Source organism: Selaginella moellendorffii, unplaced genomic scaffold (assembly GCF_000143415.4).
Source record: "Selaginella moellendorffii unplaced genomic scaffold, v1.0 SELMOscaffold_38, whole genome shotgun sequence".
NCBI lineage: Eukaryota > Viridiplantae > Streptophyta > Lycopodiopsida > Selaginellales > Selaginellaceae > Selaginella > Selaginella moellendorffii.
Window position 1 is genome coordinate 515489 of NW_003314299.1, and position 13021 is coordinate 528509.

At 42.7% G+C, this 13021-nt stretch overlaps 2 protein-coding genes and 1 pseudogene across 2 annotated transcripts; 2 read left to right on the forward strand and 1 right to left on the reverse strand.

Moving 5' to 3' along the window:
* The first annotated feature begins 1979 nt into the window (after positions 1-1979).
* LOC112349355 (pentatricopeptide repeat-containing protein At4g02750-like) lies at positions 1980-3493 on the forward strand. The gene is made up of 2 exons (XM_024683633.1): positions 1980-2547; positions 2676-3493. Exons 1-2 carry the CDS (start codon positions 1980-1982, stop codon positions 3491-3493), a joined length of 1386 nt encoding a protein of 461 aa, XP_024539401.1.
* Positions 3494-4534: 1041 nt separating this feature from the next.
* LOC112349356 lies at positions 4535-7975 on the reverse strand (annotated as a pseudogene).
* Positions 7976-8031: 56 nt separating this feature from the next.
* LOC112349357 (pentatricopeptide repeat-containing protein At1g06140, mitochondrial-like) lies at positions 8032-8613 on the forward strand. Its single transcript, XM_024683634.1, has one exon. It carries the CDS (start codon positions 8032-8034, stop codon positions 8611-8613), a length of 582 nt encoding a protein of 193 aa, XP_024539402.1.
* The last annotated feature ends 4408 nt before the right edge of the window (positions 8614-13021 follow it).

Genomic DNA, 13021 nt, shown 5'->3' on the forward strand with positions numbered 1-13021 from the left:
CATCGATCCCCCACACGCCGGCGCTCATCACCAGCGGCAAGATTGTAACCTGGGAAACGGCCGGATGGAGGAAGGAGCCGACGCCGCCGAATCGATTCCACAACAACCACGCCGTGGTCCAGATCGACGCGAATACCAGCGGCTGGGAGATTCTTGCTCGGTCAAAACGCTTCCTGTAGCCGATGCTTGCAAGAAATGGGAGGAGAAGAAACATCCACAGCGCCAGTGCCCAGATTATTCCCACAATTGGCACGCTGCTGGCCTTGGAGTTGTCCGGGCTCACCTTTCCCGGGAAGAATGCCAAGAATGCCAGGCTCGCGGCAGTGGTGTGGAGGATGAGCGCCAGGAGAATTGTGAGCGCCGCAGAGCTCCATGAGCAAGAATTGTGCGAAATCCCTGATTTGTGGAAGAAATGCAGGAGGAAAAATGGTTGGAGCCAAGAACAAATTGCAACAGATTGGAAACCAGAGAAGAAAGTGCACGCCACCGAGAGAATGACTAACAGTGCCACCTTCCTCATGTCTCTTGGTGCTTGTTTGAATGTAGGTGGTAATTTATATTCTTATTATATTCATCAAAAATTAAATAATTTGTAAGGTGAAAGGATTATACTATAAATATTTAGGGGATATACCTTAATCTAGCCGTTTTAATTTTTTAATCAGTGTTTAATACTATATCTTAAATATAAACCAAATGTCTAAAGTTAATTGAAATCTCTCAGAGGAAAAAAAAATTGTACTATTTCACTTTTTTATAATACAAGACTCTTATCCTTTTGCCTATATTTACATCTTCTTTCCCACTTGTATTTTTTGAATTATAAAATATTAAGACCATGAAATAATTATATTCATTTAAGCTGCCACTTAGAGGTCATTAATATTTGATATGGCCAAAAAGATAACTCACCATCATTTAAAGAATTTTTTTGATTCTTAGATTATAAATCTTTTAATTTTTGTTTTGTTCCCATCAAGTTGCAAAAGTTTTTGGAAGCAATCTAAAAAAATATTATATTCAAACAGTCTTAGAATAATTTAACCACACTAGTTGCATAAAATTTTTAACTTATTTATAGATTGTAAGTAGTAAAAATAAATGACTTGCATAAAAGTTTAAATATAAAAAGAAAGAACCAATTGAATTTTTCTCTCTGTAGTTTCCAAGAAACACTAGGAAACCCTAAAGATTAGGGCAATGTGCTAGTGTGATTCATAGGATATTTGGGATTAAATATTTTTGGGTTTGAATAATAGTGGGTTAGATAACTTCCTAGAAATTGGTTGAGTAGGGGAATTACACTATATGTTTAATTAACATCTAGTAAAAGAATGGCATTCTCAGGAAATTACTACTAAAACAATGATCAAATATAAAAGGAAAAAGTTTATGAATAAGAATGCACATATTTTTTCAATCAGTTAAAGATTTTAGGATATTATAGTGAAATATAAAAAAAAAAGCATATGAATAAAACATTTCATTTTCCAATTGATTAAGGATATTAGGCTTTTAAGTGATGGGATAACCACCTTTACCACTAACTTTCATATTTTAAAATATTCTACCATCTAATAATTAAATTCGTTTTGTATTTAAACCCTTTTTTAGTATATTCTCGTTTATTCTACTATTTAATTTACAAACAAATTATTCTTCTCATAATGAGTTTTTATTATTATCATTAAATATTATGGACTATGAACAGAAACTCTAACATTCATTTTATTCAATCCTGCAAAGTAAATCTCTCTTGCTTCATAAAGGCTTTGAATCTTAAAAGGAATCATCCACTTGCTGATGATTCCTTCCTCAGCAACAAACTCATCCAGATGTTTGGCAAATATGGATGCCCACAAGAGGCACGCCAAATCTTTGATACCATCAAACACAAAGACTCCTTTTCGTGGGCTTTCATGTTTCAAGCTTACGCTCAAAACTCCCATCTTAAACATGCAAAAGAGATCTTCGACAAAATGCCGCAAAAGGATGTCTTTGCATGGACATCCATGCTCTTGGCATATGCCCGAACTGGGCATGTTCTCAATGCCCAAAAAACATTTGATGAGATGCCGCAACACAGCCTTCTCTCATGGAACGCAATCCTGTCTGTCCACGCACATAGCTGGGATCTAAAAAATTCCCAGAGGATTATCTCCGGAATGCCCGAGTATGATCTCGTGTCTTGGAATTCCATTCTTGCGGCATATGCCCGGAACGGGCATGTAGAGGGAGCGAAACGTGTTTTCGATTCTATGGAGGCTCGTGACCTTGTGTCATGGACGACAATCTTGGTTGCCTTGTCGCAGGGCGGAGATTTGCACGGAGCAAAGCTTTTGTTTGATGCAATGCCGCAGCACGATCTCGTCGCCTGGACCGCGATGCTTGGCGCGTACGCACTGAACGAGGATGTCGATTCGACACAGAGGATTTTCCGCGAGATGCCTGAGATAGATCTCGTTTCGTGCAACACCGTGATGCGATGCTGCGTGATGCTAGACAATCAAAGCTTATATTTGACTCCATGCCGCAGAGAGCTCTCTCGTCGTGGACAACAATGCTCGCTGTTCTTGCCAAGAACAGCCCCGGGGAGGAAACCAAGAGCTTTTTCTATCAAATTCCGGAGCTTGATCTTACTTCCTGTACGATAATGCTGCTCTGACAACCCTCAGACTTGGAGCCTGTGAAGGCCACCTTTGATCAAATGCCGCAGCGAGACCTGTGCTCTTGGAACTCTGTTCTTTCGGTGTATGCCCAATCAGGGCATTGTGACTTTGCTCTTAGACTCTTTAACGAGATGCCCGAAATGGATATGGTTTCGTGGAACACAATGTTAAATGCGTTTGTTCTAACTAGCAAACTACGTGAAGCTGCTTTACTCTTTCATAGCATGCTAGAACGCAACGTTGTGACCTGGGATGCTTTAATATCTGCATTTTCCCGAGAAGGCCATATTGTATACGCAAGGAAACTTTTTGATACAGCCCCTGACAGAGACCAAATCTTGTGGAGCTCCATGATAGCTTCATATGCACAAGTAAGCACCACTGCCAGCAAGGCCTTTCATCTCTTCAACGAAATGCAGGCCGTCGATTCCCCAAACACATCGTGCTTCGCATCCATCCTGGCCGCAAACAGCCACAAAGGCAGCTTTCAAGCGGGAAAGAGCTTCTTCGCTTCCATGGTTGTGGATCACGCCATTGAGCCCACAAGGCAGCACTACAGTTGCATGGTAGATCTCTTGAGCCGAGCCGGCCACCTTCACGACGCCAAAGATCTAATCTTAAGCATGCCGTTCGTTCCCAGTGCTCTCGAGTGGACGTGCCTTCTCGGAGCATGCAAGAGCCACGAGGATTATAACAGTCTTAGACTGGGAGACGATGTAGTGAGATCTGTAATGGATGTAACCGACGCAACTCCCAAGACACCCTATGCTTTACTAGCGAACGTCTACACAAGCTCCCAAACAAAAAATCCACACTATATGTAAAATCTAAGGACTTACTCTCTCCTGTACACATGAAGTCATTTTAATCACCTCCGCCACCGCCACCTCCTCCGCCACAGCCCCCACCGCCACAGCCTCCGCCACCACCACAGCCTCCTCCACCGTGGCCTCCACCGTGGTCACCACCAAAGCCTCCATTGTGGTGGTGGCCACTGCTAAACATTGCTCCCACGAAATCGGAGCGCCTTCTTGGCTTTTGCCTTTTTGGAGATGGAAAGAAACTGAAACACATTTTGGATTGAGTGCTTGCAAGGGGGCATAATCTTCTGCTTGTATACAAGGCTAGAAGGCAATGTGAGACTTTGACTCAGAGGAAGCCACGAAGAAAGCAATGATAGCGCGTGGACCTGGAGAAGTTTATGCAATCAGTGCCACGTCGTGACACTTCATCAGAGTGTTCAAGAAACGCAAGACGTAACACTACAAACGTGCATTTGTCTATCCAATCTTTGAAGAATACGTGCATAAAATCTCGTCAAATTGCGCGTGAAGGAAGTTGCTTTGCTTGCTCCATATGGGGCCAATCAGATGTTCTCCTGCCTACTATATAAGCGCAAGCCTCCTCGCATCGATCATACCTTTATCTTGCGCAATCCAAGATGTGTTTCGGTTTCTCTCAATCCTCTAACAGGCGAAAGCAGAGGCGAAGGCGCCCGTCTGCAGCAACGGGCGCCTTCGTGAGTGGTGGCGGAGCTTGTGCTGGCACTGGCGGCGGAGGCTGTGGTGGCGGTGGCGGCGGTGGTGGTGGTGGTGGCTGCGGAGGAGGCGGCGGCGGCGGAGGCTGCTAAATACTCTGTATGAGAAATAGATATGAATGTTTGTAAATATGCATAATCTCAAACTTCCTCAAATAATACGTACAATTTGTTTGTTTTTTTTACAGTCAAGGATTGAGCTGGCCACGATCTTAGCACTGTTTTGGAACTAGTAAGTAGAATCTCGTAGAATCTATTCAGCAATTCTATGTACTTCAGGTACTATAGTGATTCATGTAAAATCCAAAAAAAAGGGAAACATCTACAATACAACGTTTTGAGCGCTCTTCTCTTGTCTTCTCTCGAGTAAAAGCTTTGATTCTTCTAGCTCTCTCTTGCCTCCTGTTTTCTTACGATTCGCGTCGGGTTCTCCTTTGACGGGCGCCCTCGCCTTCCTTCTCAATCTCGTTGCCACCCGCGTCGTCCTCCGCCTTGTCCTTGGAATCGTCCGGGTTGGAGATGTCTTCCTTCTTGGACTTCTCTACAGTCACCTGAACCATGAGAATCCAAAACTAGCGCAACTCTATTGCTAATTGTACCTTCGTCTTGTTGGGGGGCGATTTCTTGCCACCAAAAAGAATCTTAAACAGCGTGACCACCAAGATGAGCGGGATCAAAGCTATGGCGCTCAAAGAAATGGTTGGGAACTTCTCGGCCTTCTCCAGAAGATCCTGTGTGTCACAAACGAAAAGAAAGTAAGAATACGAGACAAAGTCCATGCTCATGTGTTTTACTTACAAGAATCTTTTCCTTCTGTGACGCCAAAGTCGGGATGTCGGCAACCTTGCGCAGGTACTCAAACATCTTTGCCTGAAAAGATTCAAGGTCGTCACACACACACACAAGAAAGAAAACAAAAGACAGACAAAAGAAGACAAAGGAAAAGTACCTGGATGCCGTCAGGACTCGGAGTCGCTTCTTCAATTTTTTGCTTCTCCCTCTCAGCCTCGTACTTGGGCTTCCATTTCGTCTCCCTGTACTCTGCTGCCACAGCCTCGTCGGTCGCCACCAGGATGTTGTCAAAAAGAATGCCGTCCTGCATCGTCCAGATCTCGATCCCTATCGCCGAGATCGGCTCTAGATCCGGCCTGTCCAACTCGAAGTACTCCGGGTTCGGTATTTGCTTCGGAGCCCAGATCCCCTTGTAAGCCGGGTTGTCGATCACTTCGGAGGATACCACTTCCCCTTGTAGTCCGGGTTCCTCTTCATGGGCCTCTTCCATTCTCCACACCCAGACGCTTCCTCACACTTTGGGTTGCTGATCTTCGGGGGCTCCCACTCGCCATCCTCTTCGTCGTCCCAGTTCGCGGGCTTGCTAGCTTCCGGATCGTCAACCTCGTCCGGCTCGTTGTCGTTTCCTAGCACACAAGCCTCACAAAATTCAAGCTTGCCTGTAAACTCGAATTCTTGTGCATGTGCTTGATCTCTGGACACTGCTTTGAGGGCGTCTTCATGCACATGGCCTAGACGCTCATGCCACAACTGGAGATTACTCGCTCGAGTTGAGAGCGCTCGATCTGGCTGCTTATCTGGAACAACCATGGTGGCGTCAAGTTTATAAAGTCCAGAATAGCGTTGTCCATAAGCCACTGCTTGATCTGTCTTCTCGTCTCGCATAATAGCCTGCTTGGCATTAAAAATAAAATAGAAACCGAGAATTCTTTGTTTGCTTTGAGTTGACAAACAAAGCTGTGGTTGTGGTTGTATCTGCGGGTGTCTGGTCTTCGGCTGGTTCTTCTTCATTGATAAGAGCTGCTTGCATTTCAATGAAGGTTTTCGTTGAGTTCTTGAGCATAGTCTTCAATGATTTGAATTCTGGGCGAACCAAAGCATTGAGAAGAACTGCTCGCTTATCATTCTCGGTGACTGCTTCACCTAGACTTGACAGTTGGGAGAGCACCGACTTCAGCCTTCCTAGAAAAGCTGCTGGAGTCTCGTCCGCTGCCATTTTTAAGCCAAAAAGTTTAGACTTTAACTCAACCTTTGAAATCTCTGCGCTCGCTTGGTTCCCAAATACGTTCTTCAAGGCTGTCCAGTTCTCTTCTGCGGTCTTCGTGATATCCAGGTGGTGGTGGTGCAATTTGCCCAGGCCAATCCCCATGGTGGAGACTGCCTTATCGTTTCTGACCTGCCATTCGTCTTCATCGCTTGCCGCTGACTTCGGCTCTGTTCCTTGGACAATTCTGAGACAGTTGTCCCGGAGAAAGAGGAACGAAATTTCTTTCGCCCAATTCTCAAAATCTGTGCCCGTGAATAGAGGGATCGGTATTAGTTGTGGTCATTTCTTCTACAATTTCCAGCACGCTCCACTTTTCTACAGCACGGATTTTTCCCTTCCTCTTCTTCTGCTGCAGTCGAGCAGTCACGCGATCTAGAGTCGCGTAGCCTTGCTGCTCGTTGCGTGGTCTTGTTTTGCCCATGAGATCATCGTTTGCTCCGATACCATGATAGTTTTCTAGTTAAACGACATACTCTGTTTCCCCTAACCTACTACCTTTTCATTTTCTCCATGTAAATATATACAAGTCTTGTGTCCGCTCATTTCAGCGTCCACATAAATCTCTTGCCACCTTGGATTAGACTCCAGGCTGGCTATCTACACAGCCAGTCATCGGGCTTGACCGCCTCCGCGTCCTCGATCTCCAGTGGAGCGTCCTCGTCCCAATTCTCGGGCTTGGTCGCTTCCGGATCGGGGATCTTCGCCCGATCGTCCCAGTCCTGGGGCTTCTTGTCGTCGGGATCGGAGATGGTCTTGGGCGGATCACGGCCGGCTCAAAGTCGCTCGAGAGGAGGTCGACGCTCTTCTCCTCCTTGCCGTCGACGAGGATCTTGAGCGTGTTGTTCGGGTAGATCACTGCCGTGTAGACGTGAGAGAGCTTGTCAGCCACTGGCGGTACTTGAGGTGATGCTTGATGTGCTTGTCGGATTTGGGGCCCTTGTGCTTGTAGATGAATTGCACCTTGTTGGTGTTTCCACATTTGTCTGGCCCAAACATGATTGAGTAGGGGGATTCATTACTGAAATTGCCGGGCGTCCATTGCAAGAGAAGGAACTTGAGATAGGCGATGCCACACTCTAATCCCTTCTGGAATTATAAAGATTAGGTTTAAACCTTAGTCAAACACAGAATAAGGGAGTTAAATTATGCTTTAAGTTAGTCATCCATGTTTAGCTTACCCAATATCTTTATTATATTTTTGGAATTCATCAAAAACTAAAAAACTCAAAAGTAGTTTTATGGTGAAAAACCTTAAGAGAATATTAGATTTTGTATTTTCACATCAGATTATAACATTGGTATTGGAGCCTAATTTAATTCTCATGGCTGACAAATATGGAAGGAAAACCAAGGTTATGGTGACTAGAGGATAACTTAAATATGATTGTAGATGATCATTCCTAAAGGATTGTTAAGCACCAAATTAAGGTAATAGAATAGAAAAAAGGCTTGTAATCAAAACCCTCCTTTGTAAAAAAAATGCATCCTTTAGGATTTTACTTTAGTCCCAAAAATTAATTTTTAAAACAATCACAAAAACTTACTAAATATAAAATGACACTAGATTGCAAATTTAGATGCAAGAATAACAAAGTGTATATTTGACAAAATGATATGTTAAAGTTTAGTACTGTGGAGTCCACTATTGTATGTCTACACAGGATCAAGAGATATGGACTTTGACATGACGATTTTTCGATAAAATGCCATACCAACAGCTAGTTTCTTGGAACACCATGCTTGATGCTTATGCCCAAAACGGGTATATGGTAGAAGCAAGGGTCATGTTCAATGCAATGGTGGAGAAGGACGTAATTTCTTGGACTAGAATGCTTGCTGCCTATGGCCTTAGTGGCCAGAGTTCACTTGCAAGAAAAACTTTTGCCCAGATGCCAGGGAAGAATGAAGTTTCTTGGGATGCAATGCTCAGTGCATGTACCCAAGCAGAGGATTCGGTTTCTGTGTTTAAGATGTTTCACACTATGCAGATGGCCGGCATTTACAACCAAGTTGGATTTGTCTCCGCCCTCAATGCTCACGGCCAAGTTGGCAGTGTTAAATGTGCTAGAAGTTGCTTTGTTTCGATGGCTTTTGACTGTGGCATTCAGCCATGTCACCAGCATTACTCCAGCATAATCGATGGCTTGGCAAGAGCTGGTTACATTGACAATGCAAGAGAACTCATCGGAAACATGACATTTGTTCCCACTTCTTTGAATTGGCTGTGCCTTTTAGCTGCATGTCAGAGCCTCGAGTGTGGAACCTGCATATCAAAATGGGTGTCTGGACTTGCGAGCAGCAGAGCTATGTATCCTCTCCTGGCAAATGTATGGGCTTGGCATTGTTAGAATCTAAGGGAAAAAAAACTGCTGCCTAGATTATGTTGTCAAATTGCTCAAGAATTTAAGACTAGAAGTACCAATTGCGTTTCATGCTTGATAATTTCAAATATTGACAAAATGGGAAAAAAACTAAAAATCATTTGTCTATATAACACCCAACATTCCCAGGATCTGAGGGTGGACCTCCTGGACCAAAGAGGCTCTGAGAGATCGCGAGCAACTTCAATCAGACAGATACCTTGCAATACCTAGCGATTGAGGTGTGTGGAAAGTGCAGCAGGCAAAACTTGTGTTTGATGATCCGCCTGAGGGAATGTGTTTGATTCTATGTGAATGTTCTCAAAACTCTTCATGGAAAACTAGAAAACGATCAATGTTTGATGCCTGACGACGATACTTGCTGCCATGATAGGTACTAACAAAGCAAATATTCCTTTGTGCCATGATGCTCACACGAAGCTCTTCAGAGCGATGGAGATGGAACGCGATGCCCTTGTCATGGCAGCGTGGGGCTGCTTTCTTCTGCAATCGACACTCCAGCCGACTCGATCCATCGCCTTGGACTCCTCCAAATCGTGCGGTCCTTCGGGTGCTATGTCCATATCACCCATGTTTTGTATTACAGATTGGGCTTTACAGGAATCTTAGACAAGCACTCTTGATTCCTCTGGCAACAGCACGCAATGTAGCTCCGACCTCTCAAACTCCTTGAAGGATTGGTCACCAGTGATGTACAAAGGCGGGAGGGGACTTGTCAAGGATGTATGTCACTGCTCCAAGAGGGAGGCAGAGCATGGAGACGTGTACTGCAGCAAGTGCTGCCACTAGCCAAGCGAAAAGAAAGCCATAGCCTGGGTAAAGCGTCCAGGCTTTCCTGAGTACTGGGAGGACCATGGTGAAGACCGAGTCGGAGATACCTTCCCTGCCAAAGAAACAGAAGAATATTAGAGAGCTTTGATTGATCAAAACTGTCACACCTGTAATCGAATGTCTGGAGATATGGATCTACAACCGCTGAAATGCCTCCCGTGGAGCATTGAAACCAACTAAAGCCATTCTCCACGACACGGAAAGCATCAGCATCCTTTGCCCGGGGACCGCTTGCTCCCCAAGTCGCGGTTGGTTGGAGCATGATACCAATCCTAAAAGCATTCACCAGAAACTTAGAGAACACCATCATAACTGTGCTCTACCTCTTTTTCCCAGCCTGGCGCATCAGGTCTGGGAACTCGAAATCGTAACAATTAGCTCCTCCAATCCAGCCGAGCTCGGTTTTGATGATAGGAAGAATGGTGTAGCGTATGTGGTTTTTACATTTTATCCTTTGGTGATTTACCATAGGATAACACCATAAAGTGGAACTTAAACCCTCTATGTGCCACATGTCACATGCCATGTGTCCATAGGATAGTGGTGTGAAACCCAAGGTTCAGGGCGTTGGGCCACTGAACGAAGTATTAGTGCTAAACTCCCAAGCATGGAACTAAAGAGTGATGGGACTATGGAGCAACTCTTGAGCATACAGCCTAAAAAGTGAAGGGACAGAAACCAGGAGCAATTTGGAACAATCCTAGAGTATCTAACATCCCAATGCTAAGACTAATACGCAAAACAGAGTTAAATGGAGTCTGGCACTATTTTGGTATACCAGTGGCCTAATGCAAGGACATGGGTACTCTACCAGCTAGCATGGAATGGAAGTTGGGCTTATACCCAAACCAAAATAAGGACAAGCATGCAAGCGAGAGCTAAACTATGCCTCAGGTTGGTCGGCCATGCCCTACCTACCCACTATCCTTACTATACATTTGAAACCCTTCACAGCCGGAGCAAAGAAACCAAACCCATCGGTAAGGTTTAGATAGATTACTGTAAACAGGCAAATAGAGTTGTTTACACAGTCATGCTCGACAGAGAGGTGGGTTATGTGACTAGTCGACAATAACTACCTCATGACTAGAGATTTCACCATGCACACGAAGTGCCGAAGCCAGTCTGCTGATACTGGCCCAAATTCAAAGATCAATAGATAGACCATATCAAAGTCAGAGACAATGATATCTTAGAGACTTAAGTATCAGTGATTAAATCTTAGATTAAAACACAAAAGTATTCCAAGTAAGTTATCATCCGATAAACCAGTATTATAGTATAGAAACCACCAAGATCATCATGATTGGAAAATATAAGATTCACTATCCAACAAAATTCAATAGTCAATGTATCATCAAGAAAACTCAATGATAAAACTTAACGATCAAATACTGTAGATAGAATGCCAAATAACTTACGAAAGATAACTCAAAGAACATAAGGTAACATTGACTGGTAAGCAAAATGCTCGCGAATGTATCAGTCAAAGGAGAGAACTTCCTAATCTATCATAACTAACTCGAGCAACAATCAACAGAATAAAATGAATGCTGCAGAACCAACAAACATTTGTTTATGTCAACTATCGCACTAGCCAATGGAAATAAATCCCAGCCAACAACACCAAGGAACTTAAGTTGCCTAAGCAAGTGTCAGCAACATCTTATTAATATCTCAACCCAAGAGATCAATCCAGAGCAAACCACAAAGAACATGTGATATTGTGAAAAGCCATAAGCCATCAAGGAGAACAATTAACCATCACGAAAGATCATCAATCATTCTATAATAAAGAGAGATGTATAATCATTGTCGAAGAAAGAATCTACCATCCCGAAGAATAACAAATCATTCTTGATCAACAATAATCAAGCAAAACTTTTTGATAAAGATAATCAACTATCCTAGATGATAATCAATTATCACCAATGATTGCTAGATGCAAAAGCCAACTTCAGCATTGAAGTTAATGAGCCAAAAATGTTTTCCCCAATAACTTCTAATAAATGGAACAATGAGCATAAAAACTCAAAGAACCAAAAGTTTGAAGAAGTCTATAGCCAAGTCTTGCCTAAAATGATCACAAGTCTTACATGAATTCATTTCAATACCAAAGAAGAAATCATGGTATAACCCACAATATCCCCCTCAACACATCCATAAGTTAAACTTCAAAATGTAAAGCTAATGAAAAGCATAATTGCATCAATCCAAAATTCAAGCACAATGAAGCTATGCTCAACAAGTGATCACTAAACGATCCTTCATGAATTCATCTATAGCAAGACGTAACTCACTTCATAACAAACACAAGAAAAATCATCAATGATCAATATATTTTAACTCAAATTTAACAAAGATTCAAACATTCCAATATCAATCATTAACTCTTCATCTCGTAAAGCTAGCATAGTTCACGACTAAATCACTTTTCAAGGAAAAGCCAAAGCTCAACCCCTACTAAATAATCTCGTCTAGAACACAACTAACTCAAACTTGCCACTCAGTTTATTTGAATATCAACATAGTTGCTAACTAGCAAATGCACAAATGCCAATAATATAAAGCCATAGCCAAATCATCAACACTATTTTCATCGAGACTAATGAAATTCAACATCAATCTTTCGGAGAGATATCTTATTTCACTCAAATCTCAACATTAACAATGTCAACGACAAGGCATTACTTCAATTTCATCAACACCATAACAAAGCTAGAAGAAAGCACGAGTGAAAACACTTCCTCAAGGAGTAAATCACCACATCCAAGACTCAATGAAATCTAACACCACAGACTAGACGTAACTAAATGATATCAACAGAGATAGAGTCGACATGCTAACATGGAAAACCCATGTAAGTCTAACAACACAATTCTTCGCAACACCATTCAGTAAAGCAAGCCCATCACCGCTAAATCATCATCGAGCAAAATAAGTATCAAAGGTTCTCAATGAAGTCTACAAGCAATTATTAGTCGCAAAGCAACTAACAATCACTCTTTCAACTTGCCTTCAAAGGACCCAACACTAAACTCATATCATCAAGTATGAGATAAAGGTTCATGGACAAGCATAAACTAAATGACCCCTCGAATCCAACTTAGCTGTAATAAGCTCATTATCACGTTTACCCAATAGCTCTAAGCATGCCTTGAAGAAGCTAGCTATGCATGATCAACACTCAGTCAAAACAAAAATGAAGACCATAAGATGGACTCATATTGGTACATAACCTCCACTTAGACAAGCTATAGTACAGGTACTAATATCTTAAACTCAAATAACTAAGTTGGACATCACTATCCTTAGCTAAGGTGCAGGACCATCAAGATCAAGTCAAGATCAGTGAGAGCTCACTACTTTTATAGAGTTTAACGAAATGCAAGGTGCAACCTGCTGCTAAACATAATGCTATAGAAAAAAGGCACAAGGGTCACCCTTCTTCGAAAAGTGTAATAGCCACTTTTCTACACCAACTCCAGACTTTATCCAACTTAATTGCCTTAGCTTTAAAAGTTAACATCCCTTTCAGGCCGCA